This window comes from Notothenia rossii (genome assembly GCF_949606895.1).
Source record: "Notothenia rossii genome assembly, chromosome: 7".
NCBI classification, from domain to species: domain Eukaryota; kingdom Metazoa; phylum Chordata; class Actinopteri; order Perciformes; family Nototheniidae; genus Notothenia; species Notothenia rossii.
This window is the reverse complement of record NC_136905.1, coordinates 32,650,190-32,677,553: the sequence shown is the minus strand read 5'-3', so window position 1 is coordinate 32,677,553 and position 27,364 is coordinate 32,650,190. Positions and strand designations below refer to the sequence as shown.

The window sequence follows — 27,364 nt, the reverse complement described above, 5'->3', positions numbered from 1 at the left end:
AAGTTCAACTCGGATTAATGGCAGCTAACTAGCGGCGTGCTACAGTGATTGATGCCATACAGCTTACAGTTTCCATCTCGGTGAGAACATGTCGCTGTGGGACTACTCTAAAATTAAACGGGAGGAGGAAGCTGACGAGCGGCAACACTTCGGCGCTGCTGAGGGTCGGGGAACGGTCAGCCACAGAGAGCGGGTGAGAGAAATAACCATGAGAATGGCCCCTGAGGCTGGCTTCGACCGCTCCGGCTACTCCCCCGATAGAGACGCCACACGCGGGAAAACAGAGACAAAGAGGGCAGGCACGAGTCAACACACTGAGCAGCACAGAGAAGCACTCCCCTCATCTATGAAAACCCCCAGGTATGATGGCAAAGCTAACTGGGAAGCATTCCAGGCACAATTTGAATTGCTAGCCAAGGCTGGCAGGTGGTCTGCTGAAGAAAAGGCCCTCCAGCTTGCAATGTGCCTTACTGGCGATGTTTTAACCAGCCTGCTGCTACTTAACCCTGGTGATAGGAGTGACTATGATGCTTTGGTGGGAGCTTTAAAGAGGCGCTTTGGACTATGCTCTACAGCTAGCCTGCTCCGCTCTGAACTGTGTAGCCGCAAGCCTCGGCCTGGGGAGCCGCTGAGGGAGCTCGCCAATGAGATTGAGGGGCTGGTTCACCGCACCTATGCTCACATGCCTCCTGTTATCCAGAGTGAGTTAGCCCGGGACTACTTCCTCCAGGCCTACTACCAGCCGACCTGCGTACACAGACTTTGCTCGCCCACCCCAAGTCTCTACAGGAGGCTTTGGAGCTAGCCACAGAGAGAGAGATGGTATGTACTGCTTCATGGAGTGCGGATGACAACACACCGAAGGTGAGCGCCGCATGTGGTTTTGAGCTGAATACAGCAGAGCCGGCCTGGGGGGGAAAATTGACCCAGCTTGTGCGTGCCACCACGCTGAGAGAGGAGCAGTCTCCGAGACCCCGTCAGAGGATCTGCTGGGGGTGTGGACAGCCTGGCCATCTGGTTCGAGATTGCCCTCACAGCACAGCTAACCAGGGAAACGGGGCCGGGTCTGCATAACCGGGAAAATGCGGACCCCTGATGATGTGTCCCGTCCCTCTTCAAATGAGGAAACATTGCAGCGCATTAAAGCAGAAGTGTTACAACCAACAGAAAAGGCTGGTGGCCAGCCTGAGCGAATCATCAGGCTGGGCCGAACCTGGGTCGAGGACTGCTGTTATGCCCCAGTGACTATTGCGGGAACAGACTGTTTTGCGCTGGTCGACACAGGTTCTTCAGCAACCCTGGTGAAGCCTGAAACGGTGAGAAATAAAACAACTATTTGCCCCACCATAGTGAAATTACAGACAGTTACCGGGGAACGATCTCCGATGGTGGGAGAGACAATTGTTACAATTGGGGTGGGAAAGAAGTCTGTTCGCTGCCCAGTGTGGTTCGCAAACCTGGAAGATTGCATCCTGGGGCTAGATGTTCTTGTGACATTAGACTGTGTCATTGATACACAGAGGGGTAAACTCACTTTTCCAGATGGACAGGTCGTTCAGATGTGTAGGCGGCAGGGGCGGATCTAGACAAATATTCATGGGGTGGCAAGAGGGTGGCAGGAGAATTTCAGGGGTGGCATCCCCTGGCAGAAGTATATGCTGATTTAATCGCATTCATATCAATTACTGTAATGTTAACTTGGAAAGCCACAATATTTATTTTAACTCAATAACATTTGTTGACATTATTGTGGAACATCAGTAAAGCCTTAAATATAAATACTGTATATAAGGTGGCAGAATTAATTTAACCCTCTATGGTATGATGTTGCCTCCAGGCAACATACCCATTTTTTGCCTTTTGCATTCACACAATACATCTCAAATTATGATGCAATACTTTAAAAAAGAGGCAGGACCATAAGGAACCAATAGTAGTGTTTGAATTTGTCCCATGATTCTCTGGCAGCCAATTTGAAGTCCCTGTTTGCTGCCTTTCCCACAAGGATCAGCTCAGCCATTTCTCTCCAAGAAATGTGTCTAAAAACGTAATTTCCTGCGCATTTCTTGTCTGGAAAAAAATGTATTCACAATAATAGGTGAGTAAACCTTAATTTCTAATAGTTTAATATACTTAATTGGCTAATTAGGTAATGGAAACTTGTTAAAATGCAAATGTTGCCTGGAGGCAACATCGTACCATTATGGTCAATTGTAAATGTTGCCTTGAGGCAACACTGTACCATTATGGATTCACCATGATATTGTGGTATTGTGTGTTTAGGTATAAACTGTTCAAAAGCATACCATTCATCATAGATCTCTACAATTTAACCAAGATACATTTGATGTTAAAGCCAACCCAACGATCTATGCAAAGATGGGATAAGAAAAAGAAAGAAACATTGCAGGTTACCTGCCCAAGTGTTGTGCATGCATACAATAAAAGTATGGAAGGAGTGGATCTTCTAGACTCGCTGATTGCTCTCTACAGAACAAAGATCAGGTCAAGGAAGTGGCATCACAAGATCGTGTTGCACATGATGGATTTCACTCTAGTGAATGTGTGGCTCTTGTACCCCAGGGACTGCAAGGACTGCGGCATCCCCAATAAAGAAGTGTACAGCCTGCTTAAATTCAAAGCTGAAGTTGCAAGTTGCCTTTGCAACGAGAGGAAAGTTTTGAAGAAGAGGGGGAGACCATCTCATAATGTTGACAGAATGTTGACAGAGACCTGGCTGAGAAGAAGCACAGAGGTTCTTCCTCATCAGTGCCATCAACACATGTGCATCAAGACCACACTGACCATTGGCTTGTGTGGGTGGAGAAAAAGGGCCGGTGCAAATACCCTGGCTGTAAGGGTGAAAGTGCAGTGATCAAAGTGTGTCACATACCTGTGCTTCACTGCTGACAATAACTGCTTCATGAACTTCCACAATAGTGAGTCTATTTTGTCAAATGGCTCAATAAAGTTTGAGGAAAGATGCCTAGGCTCTTTACGTATTTATTCCTAAAGGTTGTTTCACAATGGTACAATGTTGCCTGCAGGCAACATTCAGACATGTAATCTTGTTAAAATATAAAAAATAATGATTTTCACATTTTAATTGGCATGCAATTTAACCTGTTGAGGCTATTTAGTATTTTCCATTTGTTTTTAAATACATTTTGTTCAAATTTGAAACAATAACTTTCTTTTCAACCCCAATCCATCAGAGATTCTTCCTCCCTCACAGCATTCAAAACATCACTCAAAACCCACCTGTTCAACACTGCATTCAACCACTGACCACCCCCCTCCACCCCTATTTTCTGTTTTGTTTATCTCTTTTTGTATTTCTTTGTTTTTTTTTTGTTGTCTTTTCTTAATTCTCTGTCAAAGCGTCTTTGAGTTTCATGAAAAGTGCTATAAAAGTCCCATGTATTATTATTATTATTTTCTTTTCACAACTTACCATTATGGTACAGTGTTGCCTCAAGGCAACACACCCCAAAAAGTACCCCCAAATAATTATTTATTTAAAATTTCTTTAGATTATGTTTATTTGGTCTATTATATGACAAAAAAACACTCCAAACATTTTTTTCCCAAATGGCATCATAGTGCGTACCATAGAGGGTTTTAATGAATTTTAACTGAACAATAACTGAATGAGTTTGTCTCACTCTTAGACCAGTAGGGGTACGAAATCTATGCAGACTGCTGCAATAAGTATATTAATTAACTGTCTCGTCTATGTTTGTCTAAATTAATATGATATTAGCTGTCAATCACTGTTATGATTCACATATTCAGTGTTATTTTTAAAAAAACTATATTTTTTGGAGGAGTTAATGATGAATGTTCCACAAGATGCTTGCTCACCCTCCTTCAAATTTGAAAGACAAGTAATTACTATCATATATCAAAATAATCAAAAGAACAGTTCAGCACCGCACAACTTCATTGCAAACAGTTACAACCTTGACTTTACATCAGAAAGAACACACATTAAAGAAGTGACTAACTGCATCAGTTAGGGTTAAAAAACGTGTATTCAGCTCAAACATAAACATCGCTGCAGTTATTATCCTGTGGAAAGTCCTTACCTACTGGCCTAGTTAAATCAAAGTGGTTACTTTTTTTTGGCTGGGCAGTGAAGTTTTACACAGTCTTATTTGACTTTCTCAGGACTTAAAAAAGAAAAAATATATATTTACACACGTAAGGTCATCATCTTAACAGTTTATTATGCTCATCGAGTCATTCGTGAGCAGAGCATCAAGTTGGCATGCCTATAACAGCTGAATGTGGCGATTACCATCTTGCTCAGCAAAATGCCTCACAAACTTATTAAGATGTAAAGCTTTAGTGCATTTTGATTCAATGCTGAGTACAGCCTGAAGAACATATAGAGGATTAAAAAACTAATGTCAAAACAGGACTTAGAAAAGCTTGTCCATGCTTTTATCTTTAGTAGACTCGACTACTGCAATAGTGTATTCACAGGGCTGACAAAAAAATCCATCAGAAAACTGCAGCTGATTCAGAACGCTGCTGCACGTGTCCTCACTAATATTAAAAGAGTGGATATTACGTTCCCTTCTGACCTAGGGGAATCAAGGGAAGCAACACAACCAGATTGGTATTGGTAATTATTATAAGGCGTTTATTTTAGACAGCAATGTAACCAAAAGGCAGGCCGGCAGCCTGAAACAAACAAAGGAAGGACTCTAACCCAGGAGTCTAATTACCGGTGGGGAAAAATAACTACTAGTACACTAACTAAAGAACGAAACAAAACCTCACTTCAAGAGTGGTACAACTAACAGAGGGAGTCTACACAAAACACAGCTAAACTAAAGACAACAGTCACAAATCCTAACTATACTCTAAATACTAACTAACCTACTCTACACTCTACTAACACACAATATCACACGGAGATAGACACACACAAGATTAACCACAGAATGAAGAGCAAAATGCGAGAGGCGTCTGTTCACTCAACAGAGCCTCCAGAGTGGTAATTGTCCTCAGGCTTTGTAGTCATCTGCATCAGGTGTGCGCCGGCTGTGCGTTGCGATTGGAGCGCGTCGGGCCCGGCATGCTCCAATCATAATCTTTGGAGGCGGACCAGAGGATGGGCAGCCAATGACGTCAGGGCTACTGCGCAGCTTATTTACATATTACACACACAGCTGAAAACACTCACAGGCAGATTAATGAGCAGACAGAAACAGCAACTGTAACAGTGGATCACATCAGTCCGGTTCTGAAATCTTTACATTGGCTTCCAGTCGGCCAAATAATTGATTTTAAAGTAGGCTAGTATTGCTAGTTTTTAAATCATTACATGGTTTAGGACCAAAGTATATTGTTGAACTCCTACATAATTACGAGCCATCAAGGTGCCTCAGGTCTTCTGGGACGGGTCTGCTATCGGTTCCGAGAGTAAAAACAAAACATGGAGAGGCAGCATTTAGCTATTATGCCCCGACAATCTGGAACAAACTACCCAAATCATGCACGTCCGCAGAAAAGCTTACTATTTTTAAATCGAGACTAAAAAAATATCTCTTTGCCGCTGCTTTTAATTGAGTTGCTCATATTCGCACTACAGTATGCCTTTTAAACATGTATTGTATACCTGTGGTGTTTATTTGTATTATTTGTATTATATTTGCTTTGTAATGCCTGTTGTAAAATGCCATTATATATGTGTTTGTACTGTATGTATTCCTAAAAGGTATTTTAATTTGTTTTGTAAAGCACTTTGAATTGTCGCGTACAGAAAAGTGCTATATAAATAAACTTGCCTTGCTTGGCCTTACAGCCAGACTTGACAGTCTCTTCTCTGTCATTGTTGACCGCAAATACCTCATTCATTCCGTCTACTTGGATCCGAAATGCTTCTCGTTTTGCGCTGTCCCCCCGTTCAAAGGAAATCGCCAACAATCATATTTCCAGGCTCGCGCCAGGGCCGGGGGAGGGGTTACAAGGCGCGTCTTGTGCTGCATTCACTTGCACTCGGACATTAGAGATTTTCTCTCATAAATGCCCGTTGAGCCACAACTTTTCTTTCAAAACAAAGCTGCCAACTGGGGTGGCAGCTGGGTCGGCAAGGCATTTTTCTGAGGTGGCAGCTGCCACCCCGTGCCAGCCTGTAGAACCGCCAATGGTAAGCGGCCACCCCAGACAGGCTATCGTGTGACCCACACCATGATAACACAGACAACCGAGACAGTGTCCGACGCCGTTGCTTGTTGTGACCCCCAGATGACGGCACCTGCACAAACTCCCACCCTGCCGACCCTGGACCCTTGCCTTCACCCATTCATTGCTGCAGAACCTGTCGAAGATGAGAGAGTTTCGGCAGTGACAGACGTCTGGCAGAGAAACTCTGATGGACTAACTCCCAATGAGCAGAACCTGCTGCTGCAGCTCTTGCTGGAATTCAAAGACTGTTTTTTACTATCTGAGGCCGATGTTGGCCGGATAGATCTCATCGAACACAACATCGACACTGGAGATGCACAGACCATTAGAATGAGACAACGACGCCTCCCTCTGGCCAGACAAGCTGCAGCAGATAAAGCACTGGGGGAGATGCAACGGGCTGGACTCATCGAACCCTCCAACAGCCCATGGGCCGCTCCATTAGTCATGGTTCCCAAGAGAAAGAAGGAGGACTTTAAGTTCTGCGTAGACTTCAGACCGCTCAATAAAGTTACCAAGAAGGACCTATACCCCCTTCCTCGCATCGATATAGTGGCCATGCCACATCGATACAGTGGCATGGTCTTCCTGGTTCTCCTCCCTGGACCTGCACAGCGGATATTGTCAGGTCCCCCTTGCCCCTGAGGCCAGACAGAAAACAGCTTTCATCACCAACGGGGGTTTATGGCAGTTTAAAGTTCTCCCATTCGGCCTCTGTAATGCCCCTGCCACGTTTGAGAGACTTATGGACCAGGTGACATCCCCCGCCATGAGTGTGTTGTTTACCTGGACGACATCCTCGTCCATGGACAATCCTTCGAATCAGCTCTCGGGTCCCTCAAACGTGTGCTGGTGAGAGTGGCTGGAGCAGGACTGAAATTGCACCCCCAGAAGTGCCGTTTCGTGAAGCGTGAGGTGACTTTTCTCGGTCACAGGCTAATGGAGGGCGGCGTCGGCACCAGAGAGAAGGTGCAGGCTGTGAAGGACTGGCCCACCCCCAGCTCTGTGCAGGACCTGAAGAGATTCCTGGGCCTGTCCTCCTTCTACAGGAGGTTTGTGAAAGGGTTCTCCTGCATAGCTGCGCCGCTGATCTGCCTGTTACAGAAAGGAGAGGTGTTTTCATGGAGTGTGGAGTGTCAGGCAGCATTTGCTTTACTACAGGAAGCCCTAGTGGAGGCACAGATCCTCTTCCCCCCAGCAACATTGGAGCAGGAGCCGTGCTGGCCCAGGTGACACCAGAAGGAGAGAGAGTAGTGGCCTACTATAGCAGAACATTTAACAAAGATGAACGCCGCTACTGTGTCACCAAACGGGAACTGCTTGCTGTGGTCAGCGCCATCCGGCACTTCAAGTACTACCTAGGGGGCCTCCACTTCACAGTCCGGACTGATCACTCTGCCTTACAGTGGCTCATGTCCTTCAAAGAACCAGAAGGCCAGCTGGCACGCTGGATTGAAGAGTTACAAGCATATGACTTCGGCATAATTCAGAGACCTGGCGTGCAGCACGGCAACGCCAATGCACTCTCCCGCCGCCTCTGCTACAGTGATGACTGCCGCTACTGCGTGAAGAGAGACACACAGGAGAGGGAATGTCTACAGGCTGAGGTGATATTTGCAGCGGTGGGACCAGTCGGGGCATCAACTGACCATGGACTTTTAGCTGTAGATGCTGCCGAATGGAGGAAGAATCAGGAGGGGGATGTCGACATCAGGCCGGTAACCGCTTGGGTGGCTGCACAACACAAACCCCGGTGGGAACAGGTCTCTGAGTTTTTCTTGTGCCACTTAAGGGCTATGGTCAATGTTTGAAGCCCTGCGTCTGTGTGATGGAGTGCTGCAGAGTGGGTGGAAGGAACCGGCTGCAGGAGAGGCACGGTGGCAGGTGGTGGTGCCGAGGACCCTGCATGAGACAGTACTTCGGTCAGTGCATGGAACTCCAGGATCTGGTCACTTTGGGGTCTCTAAGACTCTCCGCCGCCTGCGAAAGAGATTCTACTGGGGCCAACACAGACGAGATGTGGAAGATTACTGTCGCCGCTGCGACAGCTGCACTGCACGTAAGGGCCCTACCGACAGATCTCATGCCCAGCTCCAGCAGTTTCCGGTAGGGTGCACAATGGAGAGGATCGGGATCGACGTTCTTGGGCCGTTTCCCCGCACAGAAAAAGGGAACCGCTACATCCTCACAACCTGGACCTTTTTTCCCTTGCCCTACTCTGGGCCCCACGGTGGGCCTGTCTCCCCCTGCCGCAGACCAGGCACGGCCGCAGAGAAATCGCAGACCCCCTAACCACGAGAGACTTTGTTTATTCCCTCGAGGACGAGGGACTTTGAGGAGGGGGGAAAAGTGTAACGGACTGGTTATAATGTTGGTGTTTGTTGTTCAGAGTTTGTTTGCATTTTACAGAGTGTCAGTGAACGAGCCACTGTTTTGATGGATGGTTCTTGTGACCTGTAGCTGTGGGTTTGGGTGGGAGAGTGTTGTCTGGTTGGTTGGGGCTGGAAGAGCGAGGTTCCTGGCGAGAGGGACGCGGGAAGCTAGGAGAGAGCTAGCGGGCGACGTGACGGAGTGTGAGAATACGACAGGGTTAGTGGAATGTTTTGGCATGGTTATGCAACAGTAACCTGTGATCTGTACAATAAACTCCCGAATAAAGGACAAACTAAGCCTCCCTGTGTTCCTGTAGCGAGACGCTACAATACTGTATGGACGCCGATCAATTGACATTAACCTGTTAAGCCCCAAGGTCCCCGCCGGCAGGTACTTTTAAAAAAAATGTTCACGAACACTGTGTCTCAGGGGATCTTAATATTTAAGAACTTATTAATGGGAATAATCTCAGCTAACTGACGATAAAAAACATTTTTACCAAAACAAAACACAAGTCTCATAAGAAGCATCTAAATGACCCCTGAGCGAAAAATGCTAACGCCGAACTCGCGACAGGGGAAGCAAACTCAGACATCACAACACGTACTTTTACGTAGCTTTTGGAGGAGATCGTCTCACCGTAGCTGTCAATCTGATCAAAAGACTTGTTCAATGGCATTAAAACGAGAAAAAACGCGGCTGAATCGGTTAATCCATAGGTTGATAATGTTTGTGGGTAATAATTTTTTTATTTGTAATCCCTAATTCGATTTTTATGTAAAAATCGGAGAGTAAAAGTTAGCTGCTAATGCTAGCCACCAGAGTTATCGCAGCTTCCGGTCTTGGCTATGCGGCAGTCTCACACACACACATTACCAAATAAGGAGTATGTGGGAGTTCCCCTCGATTCCATTGGCTCTGACGGTTAGAAAGAGATGTCAATCAGCAAAATCGAACAAGGGGGGCCAGAGATATGGAAAATCCACCCAAATGAGTAGTATTATTCATCCCGCTTCCATCACATTAGTATGCATAGAAAGTGACAGGTGCTGTGACAGGTCACACCTCTCCCTACTTATGCTAATGAGCTAAGTCCCGCCTCCCCTTTGTTCGAGGTGTGAGATCTCAAGAAGGTGTGATATCCCAAGTAGGTGTGAGATCCGTCGATAGGAGGGGGGTGATGTGTATTCACAGGTGTGAAAAGCTCCCACTGTTGCGCCTTATGGTGTATAATAAAAAATGTTTCAATCACATTAGTATGCATAAAAAGTGACAGGTGGGCCCGCCCCCAAGTCTATTAAAACAAAATGCCGCTTCCATCACATTAGTATGCATAAAAGTGACAGAAGGGCCCGCCCCAATTATGTGATGTCAGAAGACCGAAGGGGTGGAGTGAGATAAAAAAAAAAAGAACCCCGTGCAGATAAAAAGCCAGTCATTTCCAATCATCAAGTCATCTTTCCAAAAAGAAAAAATGGCCAAGAGACGCCTCGATATGGGTTTAATCAGCGAGACGCCTGTGACAACTTACCGCCATCCGTCCGGAGCGCCAATCAAGAAACGGATGCAGTATCTGTGCCGGGTTCAAACACCTCCGGTCGAAGATCTTGAAGAGAAATGGCTTCTGGAAAATGAACATGTTTGGGGATACGTATTCAACTATATGGCGAATGAACTGCATTTCTACAATCTGAAGAATGGAGAAACCTATGGACCCGACAGTGTTAAAGCAACGTTGACCTCAACAGATATGGCTGTGTTAACTCTGGTGTCTTCCAGAGATCTCCACGCAACCATTGTATCGGAAGAAGTAGTGCATCAAGAAAACACTGTGGAACCAGCGGTGTACAAGATATGTGCAACAAAAAGCAAAGAAACGCAAACAAAAAGCGAGATCAAAGAAGAGTTTTCACCGTTACCCCTCAATGTGGAGGAAGAAGAAGGAAATATCCCCCCGCCGCCAGAAGTGAAAAGAGTCCTGCAAGCACCGTCTGGGAAACTAAAAGCGGACCATCTGGGCGATGGTATTACCGCGCAAGCCGTTTGCTGACGCAGGGGGGAAGGGGTTCTCTCTAAAACACAGTGTCCTGCCATCTCTCTCTGTTTCTGCTGATGTGTAAAATATACAAAATAACGTTTTATATACTTACTCTCTTGTTAAAAGGTGATGAAGTTTGTAGCGTAAGCCAGCCATCGGTGTTCTAGTTTTAAGGATCGAAGGATCCAATGTATTTTTAAATGGAGCAGAAATAGAACTAGTCTCCCAGTGCAAGTATCTTGAACAGAGAGTGTCATATTGGACTTGCACTTTACTTTTTAAGACACATATCCAGAAAATATCCAATACCATTAAATTCAACTTGCAACATTTTAAACAAATTAGACCTTTTTCTTAACTGTCAATGCTGCAAAGTCATACCTCCACTGTATGATTCTATCCCACATTGAATACTGTTTTACAAACTGGTCGTTTGCTTGTGCCACACACCTGAAACCCATAGAAAAGCTGTTCAAGAGAGCTATCCAGGTGTTTGACAGAAATCCACAGTCATACCACCACTGTACCATCCTTGAAAATCACAATTCTTGAGTTTTTGACAATTTTATGTCTTTTAAAGGTATGTGTTTTAAAAAAAATTATATTTACATGGGCTGGCCCCCCTCCCCTTGGGGCAATTCATCCACAGAAAACACACTGGACGCAGCACTAGGTCAGAAACCAGAGGAGACTGTGAAGTCCACCACAGACGGACCACCTTTGGACAAAATGTCCTCTCCATTAAAGGCAGCTCATTGTGGAATAGCCCCCCCCACCCAAACTGAGATACGGGATTGTCCCACTCTCAATAGTTTTAAAGGTCATACATTGTACATTGTACTGCCACGTGGTAAATGCTTGTATGCTGCTCATGCTCTTTCTGCATATCATGTATTTCTTTTTGCTGTATATATATATATAAATGTCATGTTCTTATATGCTGTATGTGACGGGACTATAGATGGAAATTAGCTCAAAGCTCAAATCCGGCTCATTTACACTTGTAAGCATTATTTTTGTTTTAAAGTGTTCATCAATGTGCACTACGGTAGCCCTGAAGAAAATTAAACATTAAAATATGTTATCGATGTCCCCATTCCCAGTTTGTTTTGGGAATAATTGCGATGTTTACTATGTTTTGGTAACTCTTAACAAAACAGAATTTTTGTAAAAGACTGCGACTCTAAAAGGCAAGTTTGTGATTTTAACACTGTTTCGATGAAACAATACATTATACAATATTACGACTTTTTGCCATATTTTTAACACAATCTTTTTTTTTGGGTTGTAGGGCTTCAAGATATTTTGTATGTCATGCATAAACACGGTGTCATCTTTTCCTTGAAACTGACGTGCTGCCCGTTTTACAAAACAAGTTATTTTTCTGCTTCTTCATCCTCTGAATTTTCCTCCCCCGTCCCTCTTCCTTCAGCCAGCACAACAAGAATCAAGGTGGATCTGTGAAATGAAACACCTCTTCCCAAAGCGTGACTTCCCTATTGAGAGCATGCGTCTAGGGCAGTAGGGTCTAAACCAATTGGCCAGATATACTAACATGCAGAACGTACGGTATGTTTGAAGACTAACCATTTATCCAGTTCAAGCTGTCTTTAAGATGTGACATTGCGCTCTGACTATTCCCCGTAAAATCGTGACAAACTATTACTTATTCTTAAATTTGACCTCTTGCTGCTTGGTTGAAAATGATAGATGAAAAATAACTTTTAAAAAAAAGACTCAAACAGCGAGGGACATTATACTGGTGAAAAAAACTCTCAACGACAATGTTCAGTAAACGATCAATCAAAATCGAAGGATCCAATGTATTTTTAAATGGAGCAGAAATAGAACTAGTCTCCCAGTGCAAGTATCTTGAACAGGGAGTGTCATATTGGACTTGCACTTGACTTTTTAAGAAACATATCCAGAAAGTATCCAATACCATTAAATTCAACTTGCAACATTTTAAACAAATGCGACCTTTTTCTTAATTGTCAATGCTGCAAAGTCATACCTCCACTGTATGATTCTATCCCACATTGAATACTGTTTTACAAACTGGTCGTTTGCTTGTGCCACACACCTGAAACCCATAGAACAGCTGTTCAAGAGAGCTATCCAGGTGTTTGACAGAAAGCCACAGTCATACCACCACTGTACCATCCTTGAAAATCACAATTCTTGAGTTTTTGACAATTTTATTTCTTTTAAAAGTATGTGTTTTAAAAAAAAAAATATTTACATGGGCTGGCCCCCCTCCCCTTGGGGGAATTCATCCACAGAAAACGCACTGGACGCAGCTCTAGGTCAGAAACCAGAGGAGACTGTGAAGTCCACCACAAACGGACCACCTTTGGACAAAATGTCCTCTCCATTAAAAGCAGCTCATTGTGGAATAGCCCCCCAACTGAGATACGGGATTGTCCCACTCTCAATAGTTTTAAAGGTCAACTTAAAGAATGGTTGAGCAACAAACAGACGTGTAATCACTGTTAAATAAATGCACTTTAACACAGGGGTATCTCCTCTTGCACTTTATGTAGCGCTTTTATCTTATCTTGCACTTTGTATATCATAGCTGCTACATTGTACTGCCATGTGGTAAATGCTTGTATGCTGCTCATGCTCTTTCTGCAAATCATGTATTTAATTTTTGCTGTATATATATATATAAATGTCATGTTCGTATATGCTGTATGTGACGGGACTATAGATGGAAATTAGCTCAAAGCTCAAATCCGGCTCATTTACACTTGTAAGCATTATTTTTGTTCTAAAGTGTTCATAAATGTGCACTACGGTGGCCCTGAAGAAAATTAAACATTAAAATATGTTATCGATGTCCCCATTCCCAGTTTGTTTTGGGAATAATTGCGATGTTTACTATGTTTTGGTAACTCTTAACAAAACAGAATTTTTGTAAAAGACTGCGACTCTAAAAGGCAAGTTTGTGATTTTAACACTGTTTCGATGAAACAATACATTATACAATATTACGACTTTTTGCCATATTTTTAACACAATCTTTTTTTTTTGGTTGTAGGGCTTCAATATATTTTGCATGTCATGCATAAACACGGTGTCATCTTTTCCTTGAAACTGACGTGCTGCCCGTTTTACAAAACAAGTTATTTTTCTGCTTCTTCATCCTCTGAATTTTCCTCCCCCGTCCCTCTTCCTTCAGCCAGCACAACAAGAATCAAGGTGGATCTGTGAAATGAAACACCTCTTACCAAAGCGTGACTTCCCTATTGAGAGCATGCGTCTTCGGCAGTAGGGTCTAAACCAATTGGCCAGATAAACTAACATGCAGAACGTACGGTATGTTTGAAGACTAACCATTTATCCAGTTCAAGCTGTCTTTAAGATGTGACATTGCGCTCTGACTATTCCCTGTAAAATCGTGACAAACTATTACTTATTCTTAAATTTGACCTCTTGCTGCTTGGTTGAAAATGATAGATGAAAAATAACTCTAAAAAAAAAAAAAGACTCAAACAGCGAGGGACATTATACTGGTGAAAAAAACTCTCGATTCTACAGATGACTCCCCCCACTCAACGCAATAAGTCCCTCCATCCACTCAGCAAAGCATCTAAAACTAAGGACCCCACTAAGACGACAGTTTGAAAACTAGCTATGGATCTGAGAAAAACCAAGTCTCCCCCCGTGAGTTGCAGCCAGGAACAAACTCCTGGACAACCATCATCACCACCATTCTGGAAACCCGAATCTTGCAGTACTACTGCTGCTTATTTTGCTCCTTGGGCCAAGACGTCTCTGTTTATGGACACAGTGAAATCAGTGTTGGTTGATATTGTGGAGAGGGTGATACATCGGTACAGAGAAGAAATATGCAACGGAGGCCGAGTCAGTCACCCCGGCCAGAGACAACACGATTGTCTGAATGACAAAAACTCCATCATGATATTTCCAGTAATCTGGGGAATTCTAAGCTGGAGACGGTCCTGGGGATGTTACAATCAGTATAACTATTGATTTTGTGTGTGAAAAAATGTAAATGTAAATAGGACATTTAAAAAAAAAAGAAAAAAAAATGTGTTTTTTACATTGTAAAAACTGTTGTCTTCATTATAGCAAGGGGAGCATGTCTGATACATGTGTATTACAGTCCTTCACATGCACTGTTGTCTTCATTATAACAAGGGGAGGGTAACAGTGAAGATGTATGACACATGTGTATTAAAACGTGCGTATTATACCCCCACAGAAAACACAGAAACACAGAAACACAAAAACACAAAAACACAAAAACACTGAAACACCGACACACCGACACACAGAAAACACAGAAACACAGAACCACAGAAACACAGAAAACACAGAAACACAAAAACACAAAAACACAAAAACACAAAAACACAGAAACACAGAAACACAGAAACACAGAACCACAGAAACACAGAAAACACAGAAACACAAAAACACAAAAACACAGAAACACTGAAACACCGACACACAGAAACACCGAAAACACTGAAAACACAAAAAACAGGCTTGTGTGCTAGTATGGTTTTTGAATAAACACATCAGTATTTTAAAAAGTCAATTAGTATCAGCCTCCCATCGACTTTTTAAAATACCAGTATAATGTCCCTCGCTGTTTGAGTCTTTTTTTTAAAAGTTATTTTTCATCTATCATTTTCAACCAAGCAGCAAGAGGTCAAATTTAAGAATAAGTAATAGTTTGTCACGATTTTACGGGGAATAGTCACAGCACCTGTCACTTTCTATGCATACTAATGTGATGGAAGCGGGATGAATAATACTACTCAAATGACCCCAGAAGTGTTTTTTGTGTGCTAAATCTCTCTAAAAAGGTCAAATTTCACTTGTTTTGCATCAATCTTGATACAGGGTACTTATTATATGTTGTAGTTTGGATTCCTAAAGCTTTTAATCTACCATCCCATCATTCAAGGGTGGTTTTAACTATAAGTAATTTAATTTTTTTGGACCGACACAATAATCTTTTTTTTTTTACTGTGTTCAATCTGAATTTACTTTAAAATAAAAAAATCTATATTGATTCTGACACTTCTACATCCAACTCACATGTGTAACCTTGCTTTGAGAAAAAACATGATTAATTTAACCCTTTTAGAAGGGAAGATATGGTCATTTGTTCTGGGAATGTCATTTTCGAGCCTGAGACCTGAAAAACAGGCTCGGGGCTTAACAGGTTAAGCCACTTTTGTAAAAACACAACATTTTACCGCAATCATGACAATCTATCCAATTGAGATATTCCTGTTTTGGCCAAAGTGATGGAGGACTGAGGTGCCATCCTCAGTCGGAACTTCTGCATGAGATTTCCCTTTTAGCTGGTGCATTGAAACATCATACCACCTTTCAGTCAGATGGATTTAATAAAGGCAAGACAACATATTGCGAGATATGAACGCACCAGTGGGATTTGGCGATGGCCTTTGTTGATAGAGACAGCCCAGTGCGGAAATGTCACCCAGTTAACCTGCTCTATGTGACGAAGCCGATAAGACAAACAGGAAATGTCTTTTTATCCGCCTGCTATGCTATATCAATTACAATTTGATATTCATGTGCATGTAGTAAAGTCTCCAGCGTGTGTTTGAATGCTTCGGTATGATTTGATTTATTTGAGAAACCAATTTTCAGGGCTTGATATCAAGCAGAGAGCAAAATGGAGAAGCATCGCTTGGAAAAGAGCAGAAACTGCCAGGAAAAGCAGACGCATGTGAGAAATGACAAAATAATAGGTTATTATTTGCACTCAGACTCAGGCTCTGTTCTCCATTTTTCACTGGCTGTCCTATCCCATATGTGTTTTCAGGAAAAATGCCCTGTAACCACAGATGAAATGCATTGTGTGCCGAATGTCAGGGCTGAGGGGGAAGAGGCAACACGTTAAAAATGGCTGCTGCCTCCAGACATGGCACAAATGGCAGAGATGATGTCAAGGTGACCTGGCACTGGAGGAATGGCTTTGCATCTCTGTGCAGCACCAGTGTGAAGATGTTACATGTGGCTTGCGGACAGATGCTCTATTAATTAGAATAATGTCTAATTAGAATAGCAGGGTGAACAAAGCACTTCACTAGCACTAGAACATTCTCTTCTTGTTCTAAAGGACACAGTAACATCTTGTTAATCCCAAACAAACAGAAACTACAACACTCTCATTTAATATCTAAAAGTATATGGAATATTAGTAGTATTTAAGAGATTACATGGGTTTAACATTCTGATTGAAGGTCACTGTAAATACAACAGAACAGCAAATGCACTCCACATTCCTACCTTGATATTATTGGGATTTTCTTTTCCATCTGAATTTGTTGCGAGAAAAATGTCTTGAATGGTTATTTCATAAAGAAGGCAATCGCATAGAAGCATTACATGTCACACTGTATCTGACAATCTCAGGGTTCAATCACTGCTGGATTGTGTGGGTTTGATTTAGAGCTTTGTCAACAATCAGAGACGTGTAATGCCCTGAACCCTGCACCATAGTCCAGTGGCCAAATACCAACCTATAGCCTCAAAGTCAAGGACATCAAACAACATCAGAGTTTTATTTCCGTTACTGTAGCCATTCTTGTCACTTAAGTGTTTACTATTTAATAATCATTATGTTTTTGTTACCTTTGAATGATCCCTCAGTATCTACTGGAAGAAGGGAGCTCGTCCAATTTTCTGCACCGCCATGTTTCTACGGTAGCTCAGGATGGACAAACAAAACACAGCTCTAGATTGAGTGGCGCAGTGATTACGTACTTTTGTAGGCCAACCCGAATGTTAGCATCGCAGGGGGTGAATCGATAAAAAGCAATGAGATTTCCTTGTTGTATTTTGACATAATGCAGAAAATAAACTCTTTGGCCAACACAAGTTTAGGATACCTACACATTTTGTTCAGCAGGATAATGTCGACATACTAACACAACTTTGTGATTTTTGAAGTGTAAATGCAATCACCAGAAGAAAATAGAACCTTAAGCCAAACAAATTACATTCATGTTTTTGGAAGAAGTTTTTTGAGGATATCTCAAAAGTACTTTCCCTTACTGTGAAAGTCTCTCCCCATATTGCCATATTCGGGTGCCCAGAAGATTACAATATACAACTTGAGGCAATTAGATATTCTGGCTTTTACTTTGCTATTGGCAAGACGACTTCTTCTTATTCACTGGAAATCCCAAAAAGCTCCTTCCAATGCTCAGTGGCTCAGGGATGTTATTTCTTTTCTAAAACTGGAGAAAATGTAATATTCTTTAATAGGTGAAAAACCTCTAGGTTTTAGACTAAGCACCTCTCCCTCTTTATTATATACTCATTTTTTTCTTTGTATTGTCTTGTTATTATTTATTTTTGTTTTGTCCTGTTAGTCTGTACAACACTCTCTTAAATGTTGGCTACATGGTCTGTTTTGGTTATAAATGTGGTTTAAATATTGTACGCCTTCAAGTCAGGCTCAACTATTGTATGTATGCCTTGTCAATTGATGTGCAATAGCAGAGGCTAAGCTGAACACTAGTAGCTTTGAACTGTTGAACATTTGAAACTGTGGTTCCTATCAATGTACCAAATGTCCACTCTTTTCTATATGTCTTCAATAGAAATATATACAAAAAGAAAATACTTGTGTCGGCAAGATGACGTTTAGTAGTTTATATGTCTTGTTAGCAACAGCTTTCTTTGACACATAATGCTGAAGTGGAGAATCAATTGAAATGTTTTATGTCGTTAAAAAAAAACATGAAATTCTCTCAAGCTTGTGCTAACCCAGCCGTCATTTTAAGTTTCTAACCAAAATCATGTTAAATCTTTGAACTTGTACCTGTAGGTAACTGTTGTTTTCCAGCACGCTTTTAAAAGTGTATTAACAAGTCGTTGCCTGAATTTTGTTGCTCCTAAAAGTTATTTTATGTGATATCAGCAAGGCATCGTGCCGGACAATGCCACAACATTACCACGACATTACCACTCTTTTGCCCTGGCTGGTTTGTCACTACCGTGTTGCAGAGGCTGTGGTAACCGGAAGGGTGTTTAGTTGGTTGCAATCTATTATGCTATACCAAATCCTGCACACTGTCGCTTTAAGTCCAAATCTTTGATGGAATGAGGTGTATTGGATTTAGCAGAGGAGGCAGATAGTCGAAGAAGTTGCAGTCCAGACTGACAGACCACAAAGGAGTCAAGAGGCCGAGTGACTTCCTGTTTGAAATAGCATTCACTGTATATTGATGCCACAGTTTTCTGATGAGACCGTCGTGCTCTCAGTCCTAATTATGTGGAGCTGGAACAGAAGCAAGGGGCAGAAAGGGCTATGGGAAAATTAGCTTTAATCAACCCTGGATGCCCTGTAACAAAAACAACGCACGCACACATACACAAACAGCCTGCCTGACAGCGAGTCAATACCTGACATTCATAATTTGAGTCCAGGCGGGATTTTTAATTACTGCAATGAATTTTCTATGGCTCCAGTCACCTGCTAGCCTATCTAAACAGGGTTTATTGTTGAGGTTTTGCTTTGTCTAGACAACATTTCATGGATAAATAGTCAGGGTGGGTCTGGCTTTGTTCTGCCTTTGGTGAATATAAAGCATATGTATATAAAAAATGCAGCCACTGGTCCAGGACTTCTGAGTGAGAACAAAAAGAAAGCATTTTTTAATGAAATGTTTCCGTAAAACCGTTTAGCTGTATTATGTCTCCCTGGTGACTGAAATGTGCAAGATGATTAGAGACATGGAGCACAGCCAATGTGCAGGCCCAATTCACCACCAATTCTGTGTGCAAGTCCATGTGAGTGATGCAGAATATATCAGTATGGATGTCACAGTTCCTGAATGACGCAAACCAGCACTCTTTGGTGCGCCACACATGTATTGCTGCATAAAAACAGCAATTTCCATACATTACTTGCCTTGGAAGCAGCTCTCCTGCTCACCATTAACACATTATTACACATGATAACTGCTTGATGGCTGTTCTAAGAAAAGTAGAGGGCAAGCAATCCCAATTTCTAATACTTTCATCTAATTGGTTTATTAAAATGCAGTCTGTTTTCAATATGTTCAGTCATGACCTCTGGTTTATATCATGGCCTTAATTCATTTGAGTGTGTGAGATGTTTAAACAAAGTCTGAAATTAGATTGAATGTAAATCCTGCTGCTTGCTGTTGAATGCAATGCATTATGATGGAAACAATAGGGTGGGTTTGTGGGATACAGGGACCCCTGCAGGCCAGCTGTTACACTATAACCATGAATTAGCTTCCTAGGCAAATAAAGTTATTTAATCAAATATTGATTTATTCATGTTAAGAAATCTAGTAAAAAAAACAACAACATACAAACAATATTATGTTTGGCCTTTCTTTTCAAAATGTTTTTATTAATTTTCTTGTTCAACACAGAATTCCCACAGATGGGCTGAAACAGTATCACAATGCAGTGAGTTGTGCAAACATGTAGCATTACATTCAACAAGTAAAGACATTTTATAGAAAATAAAAACACTATGTTTGGCCTTTCAACGTAGCCTAATAAGCTATGAGACTGTAGAAACAAACATGTCGTTTCAATAACAAAAAAGTATGAAAAAAACACATAAATGATCATAAAGACAAAATAAAATATAATGAGAAAACATTTGGCGAATTAAATCTTAATAAAAAATACCTGTATTTATTTTAGCCACTAAGATGCTTTCCTATTTGTTATACAGTAAAACGTAACTTCAATAATATCTAAAATAATCTACATATTCAATAAAAAATATGAAAATGACATTTGCCTAATAAGATAAAAAGGTGAACATCACATTCAAAATAAGTTAGTAAGATGTTTTAACATTTAATAATAATTGCATGTGTGCACAATTTATAGTATTGGGCTTATGAGCTGTTTATTTAAGTTTGACAATAGAAATTGACAGTAAATGTAAGGTTATTCATGAATAATTACAAAGATGCACTGAAAATGGGAGAGTACAAACCGGTCAAAAGGTGCTGTGGTATCTGAACAGCACAACGCGCAAGGGGAAGTTTGTCTCGTGTCGGCTTCTGTACTTACACTTCCAACCAGGAAGTCGCTACAACTTCATTCAATCTCTACAGTTTGTGTAGTTTTTACACTTTCTTTCAAAATGCGTAAAAGAACCGAGGCTCAAGCATCCAACACTGAACCGGTCAATGCTGATAGAAAGGTAATGCAACGTAAACGAGGGCTTGTTTTCTGATAGCTTCTGTGCATGTGACAGGAGATGACTGTTGCTAACATGCTAACATTAGCTGACTTACTCCAAAAGCTAATATTCAATCTGTTCAGAGATCTAATGCTGTCCTGCAAATCGTTTTCCTGCTCTCATACTGATGTTGCAGTACAAGCTTTATCTTTAATATAACGCTATCTTTATTATTCTTCATTGTCCCCTAAAGAGCAGCTGAACCAAATCCCCCTTAAAACATTTTGCGTATTTGCATTATACACACATCAAAACATTGTTCATTCTGTATTTTAAACAAATCATTAGCGACACTTCTATAGTTCGGCACGCTTTTAAACAATATAATAACGACAATATTTGCCTATTATGGACAAATCTTCCAGTCAACACACTGTAGTTTACCCTATTGTCCTTAATTAACCTTTGGGTTTTGCTAACAAGCATCTGTGTTATTGCAGTAGCCTGTTAAAATTGGTAACAGAAATGTCATCAATTAAGTTTACATATTATATATGAAGATAAGATGTATGTTTGTCAAATGTTCTTCTCTTCATAAACCAGGATCCCGTTCAGAGACTGCCCAGCCAGGCTAAAGCTGAAGGCAGGGTGTCTTACCGCTCTGTGCTGACGGCCATTGGAAAGTGTTTACTGGTGATCATCTTCATCCCTCCGTTCCTCAACTATGCATCTCTGCAGAGAGAAGGACAGGTGCTCCTGCCTAAAGGTTGTCCTATCAAAAGCTACAGTCTTTTCTTCTTTCAGTTTGATTTAAATTAACCAGTAAAAAATATAACCCCCATTTGGATATGTCATTATGTTTTCTATTGTTCTCAAAGCAAATCGAGACACTTTCTGTGATGCCTGATATTTTTTTATTTTTTCCCTCTTGCTTCCAGATGGCCACATGGTTGATGTTGGTTTGGGTCAAAAGATGCATCTGTTGTGTAAAGGAAAAGGACAACCAGTTGGTAATATATTAATATGTCCTATAACAATATTTTAATTGAAAAACTCTGCATAAAATGTATTTAAATAATCTTATATTTAACTGGCTGTAGTCCTGTAGTGTGTTATTTGGAACTGTTTATGCACAATCAAACTGGAATATTGTGCTTAACTCACTCAGGTTGATAACTTCTTTCCATGACATCAAGTGGTGTTGGTGTTGTTAGGAGAAATCATGTATATATCATAGTTGAGTCACTATGTTTTGTGTCAATTTATTTTTTAATATATATTACAATCATTTTTATTATTATTATTACTTATGTGGTAAAATTCTTCCATGTTTTGTGCTTGAGGACCCTTCTCAATGGGATGTTTCATCTCAAAGGTTAAACCCTCTAATTGCATTTTGGAATAAATGTTATGGTCTGGTTTTCATTCAGGTTAAGAAACATAATTAATATAGTCGCACAGGATTTTATGTCTGTGATGTTTATTTTTGTCTCTATGCTTAGCCCACTCTAACGACTTTGTTTTTCTTTCTTTAGTCGTACTTGATGCACCAACAGGAATGTCCTCAGACGTTTGGTTGCATGTCCAGGAAAGTGTGGCCTCACTAACAATGGTGAGGAAATTACACAACTTCTGTGGACTGTCGATTGGCTGTATATTGAAATTATTTTCCAAAATTTGATATCTTAATAATTGTTTTACTTTTTCAAAGGGATGATTGTTTTGAAGTTGGTGACTTACTGATCCATAGGCAGTGTTTTACCTACAGTAGATGGCGGACACAGCTCAGTTCCGAGAATAAGACAGAGAGTGCCAGCATGGAAGCAAAACAAAGTACCGGTACTGCTCAAGTGAACACTATATTAAAAACAGTTTGAAAATGTTACCTTGCTGTTAGACAGTTATTTCGTATTGGAAAACTTAAGCTTTTATCTAGCTTTTATTATTTTTCCTCACAGAACGCTTGTTGGTTTTCTGGTCAAATGCTTCCTTTTATATTTTGTGACTTTGGTTAGGTTATACTTATACTTAACACAAACAAACTAAACAATCAAGGCAGTGGTAGACCTTAAACCTCCTTGTTCTTCAAGGTAAAATCAAGGTTTTTTGTCAATAGGGTGAGCAGAGATGTAAATAACTGCTTCCCTATCAGAAAGGTATCCCTCACATTAATTGTAGAGGAGTGAATTATGCAGGCTGATTATTTATACTACATATAGCGCACTCTCGTTTGACTTTAGCTGACTTTCTTTTAGGGGGCTAAATATGTTTTGCTGCCGCCCCATCAACTTTAGTTCAGTGCTTTGCTTCTGTGCCTGTAACCCTCTCTGTTTCTGGGGGCATGCCAACTGCCATACACTGACTATCTCTGACAGCTCCACTTCAAAAATTCCAAACAATCCCTTTAAAACGAATGGTAACCGAGCAATATACTGTACCTCAGATGAATGTATCTTACACAGGGGGCATTCAGTCACTGACATTGGTTTTGCCTGTGATCAAGGAAATCCGCTGTGGTGAAGTTGTCTATCAGTTACTGCTAATGCTGGCACATTGTTTGTCACCAGGGTTATGTGGAGACAGTCCTTTAGGTGGCTCGGCCATGTCCTCTTTGCTCAGCAAGGACTCAGTGCAGCAGAAAGTCGGGGCTGACAGCCTGCCCCATGTTGTTTGTCTGAAATGTGACTCAAATGAGGTCAGAGGCTTATTAAGGAAAGGCCTAGATACAACTAAACCACATAAGCAGTTAGAAAAACAAACTTACTGTTTACAGCACTTCTTATTTTTCAGTGTTTACAGCATCTCATGTGTATGTAGAGCTTGTGTTTTTTTTTTTTAAATATCCCTATAAACCTGTTTGTCACACTGCTTAGGTCTGTACCTATGACAGAATGGGACTGGGCTTCAGCAAACGGCAGATGCAGAATGAAACGACAGGAACTGAGAAAGTTTGGGGGTTGTCAACAACGGGACGGTGAGTGGTCTACTTCAGTTTCGTGGCAATCATTTTGAGTTTCACACAAAAGGTTTTCTGCTTTACTGAAAGCCTACATTGGAAACATAATGTTGTCAGTTCTTTTATTGCCCTGAAGTGGATTCTGAATGAGTGAGTGGGCTGTTTTAAACCAGCAGGGCCTCTGCCCCACTCATCTGTCTCCGAGTGTATTACATTAATTTGTGGATATTTTGAGTGAGATGTAGGCCAAATATACAGTAGTGTAGTGTGTGCTGCGGCTGATTAATACTTATTGGGCTTTTTGTTATGGCTGTGTCAGTTTTTATACACTGTTGCTCAACGGTACTGCGTGAGACAATTTACATGCATGTGTGAACATATTTTAATATTAACACTGAAAACTTCCATGACTTTATTTTTTGCTTTTAGCCTTTCAAACTGTTTTATATACAAAAGGATTGCGCACAATATTTTGAGATAATTCAAATGATGTGACGTTTATGATGCACTCTCTGGAGTTTCTAAGTGCGAAGCTAACTTAGCACACACTCCTGGCTCGAGATGCTAAATTGGCTAGCTTGCCATTTGGAAATTACCGTATCAGCTAATGTTGAAAGGCAACCAATGAAAAATGAATGCAGTGTACCTGAGGGTCTTACTTAAATCTGCTTCCTCTTTAACAAGCAAAATACTATCTGAGAAGACACTGTGTGTTAGTCAGCTGGCTGAGTAGATTTGTTAGTTGGCTAACTGAGTTGATATGGATATTGGCTAGCTTGCCAAATTATTCCACCATCTAGCTAGCTTAATGATAAGAACTTGAGAACTATGACCAGCAGCGTTGATTTTTTGACTGGGTAAATGTAAAATGGCAATATTCAGTAGAGGCTACCTTCACATATATACTATGAACTGTGCTTATCTTTGACCAGTCACACTGCATTTTCGCTTGGTATTCCTCCCAACATTGTTAACACAAATCAACATTTGTAATTTGGAAATAAGCATACAGAACCACACCATAAACGAAAGTAGACAATTATTTTCAAGCTTTTGTTAATGGAGACATGCTATATTGATAACCAATTTTTCCTCTTTTTCAACAAATGTGTTTTGCAAAACACAATTTAAAAATTCTGATTTAGTTTGGTAAAGGGTTTTAAGGTCAGTTGAGACAAATGCAGCACACAAACCAAGACAGTCTTTACAAAGCAGTACAAAGCAAAGGTGTATCATTAACTCCCACTACATTTTTCACTAAGCACCTATACCTAGCTTACTTACCCCAAGATACCGTAGATGCAATTAGCTGTAGACATTTCTTGCTTGATGAATGTCTGAGACAATTAATACATTTTCCAAATAGTGGCATAATAATATTCTTTGAATAGAGCGATCGTTTCAGCAATGTTCCGTGGATCAAATTGATTTATTCAGCACTAAATCTTTAAGATTCATGATAAATGTGACTTTTAAGATAATAACGTAATCACAGTGCACACTACAGTGTAGTAAAAAAGATAGAAGTTCAGTTTTTGTATTATTGACAACTGTTTAAATATAATCACACCTCGTGCCTTCCTTTGTTGAAAACACCCCTCCTGGCCTTCCCTGTATCAAACCGCAGTGGGATTGGTTGATAATCATCTAGCCTTTGACACCCTAACAAATTTATCGAGCTTTAAATCTCCCTAAAGTACGAGCGGACGTGGACAGTCAGCAGTGTACCTTACCTTGGCATCTGGCCCAGGAAACAGGCGGCCGACCATTACAGATGCAAGCAATCAATTTCCCAGAATTCAATATCTCAAGGAGTTTGATGCCTACCTAACCTTAACCCTGGGAGTCTTGTGAAGACTCCTCATCTCAGTGTGACACCTCAGATTTGATTTATTAGCACAACAAGCGCAGGACAGCAGATGGCTCTCTGAGAGGAGCTGCTGCACCATGCAATGATGACTCTCCCTGGGATGATATACGTTTCCTGGTGATTGTTTCTCCTGCGGGTTGCATTTAAAAATAGGCCAGCAGTCCCCTCCTCCCTGCTGTCATTTGGATTTAAGCACGGCTGTTTTGTTTTGTAATATTTTCTTCCCTCTTAGGCTATTCTTACTTTTGTAATTGCGACTCTGTTAACGAGCAGATTAGAAATTAATAAGATGAATGACGAGCCCTAGTCCCACCTCGCTGAATAAATAAACATTGTGGCCCAGTTTGCAGCTGAGCGATGAGTGTTTTTGTCCTACAGGATGGTGGATGATCTGCACCGACTCCTGCAGGCTGCTGGGATCGCCAAGCCCTTCATCCTGGTGGGCTCCGAGCTGGGAGCGCTCAATGGAAGGTTCTTCACCCACATTCATGATGTGTAAGTATTGTATAGACATTTACAATTTTATACATAAAGGTCGGTTTGCTTTTCATGAAGGGTACGACTTGGCTTGTTAAAATTAATATCAGAAGAAGCTATTTTATTATAAGTATCATAGTATGAATTCCCCAACTTTATAAAAGTGCAGTTATAAATTGCTGAAATACCATTTGATTTAAAAAAGGTTTGGGTAATCCAGTTTATATGATTAAATAGGCAGTTTCATTTTTAGCAGCTATTTCAAATAAGGTATTCTTCAGGCAGCTGTAATGCATTTCAATTTTTTATTTGGTAAGTAGCATACCAAGCAACAACACAAAAGATAGTAGCCATTTTGCTATAATGAATATGTATTGGTTTATTCAACGGGGACGGTGCACATTAGTAAACATTGTTGTTAATGCAAAGTCAGTCGAAATGGCAATGTTTTATTTGTTTTGTCAAATATGCTCAGCAAAATACACTTTACAATTCTCCTACTAAATATGTTGTTCTTTGAATAATAAATAGTTCTTTTTCTCAAACAGCTGGGCAGTAGTTTATCAACTGTAGTAAGTAAAGTGAGAAATAGTTTCATTTTCACATAGACTTCTATGCATTTACACTTATTTTTGCAACCCCTGGCCCCATGACGATTCGACATAATCTTCACTTTTCAGAAACGTAGGTTAGAGCTTGTTAAGTCTTTCAATTTGATTTGTGGATAATATCAAAATAACAAATCTTACCAGACTTATTCTTATCTTCAGTTTTAACAAATCTTTGATAAAATGTCACACAGGTCATCTTAAAACCACTTTACAGTAGATCATATACTATAAAAGGAGTATATTTTGCAAGTATGGCATGCAGTTCCTCCCAAAGTCGCACTTAACAAAATATATTCCAGTTTCCATTCCCATCATCCCCCATAACTCATCCATCTCAGAGTCAACGCAGTGATTAACGGGACCACCATCCCGTACCAGGGATGAAAGATTTAGTATTTAATCAGGCACGATGTTGCCGCCGTTAAGGGAGAAAAGTGTGTGTGTGTGTGTGTGTGTGTGTGTGTGTGTGTGTGTGTGTGTGTGTGTGTGTGTGTGTGTGTGTGTGTGTGTGTGTGTGTGTGTGTGTGTGTGTGTGTGTGTGTGTGTGTGTGTGTGTGTGTGTGTGTGTGTGTGTGTGTGTGTGTGTGTGTGTGTGTGTGTGTGTGTGTGTGTGTGTGTGTGTGTGTGTGTGTGTGTGTGTGTGTGT

At 41.1% G+C, this 27,364-nt stretch overlaps 1 protein-coding gene across 2 annotated transcripts in view; it reads left to right on the top strand.

Moving 5' to 3' along the window:
* The first annotated feature begins 956 nt into the window (after nucleotides 1-956).
* The window catches only part of LOC307013633 (uncharacterized protein), a 47,887-nt gene continuing 21,479 nt past the window's right edge, over nucleotides 957-27,364 (top strand). The window contains exons 1-6 of one of the 2 annotated variants that reach the window (XM_079641090.1): nucleotides 957-1,316; nucleotides 21,408-21,570; nucleotides 21,743-21,814; nucleotides 22,340-22,416; nucleotides 23,678-23,778; nucleotides 26,009-26,125. In XM_079641090.1, the coding sequence (XP_079497216.1) occupies nucleotides 1,083-1,316; nucleotides 21,408-21,570; nucleotides 21,743-21,814; nucleotides 22,340-22,416; nucleotides 23,678-23,778; nucleotides 26,009-26,125 (764 nt within the window). In that variant the 5' untranslated portion in view covers nucleotides 957-1,082. Of the gene's footprint in view, nucleotides 1,317-20,635; nucleotides 20,826-21,407; nucleotides 21,571-21,742; nucleotides 21,815-22,339; nucleotides 22,417-23,677; nucleotides 23,779-26,008; nucleotides 26,126-27,364 lie in introns of those variants that run through there. The other variant, XM_079641091.1, reaches the window with a different exon arrangement.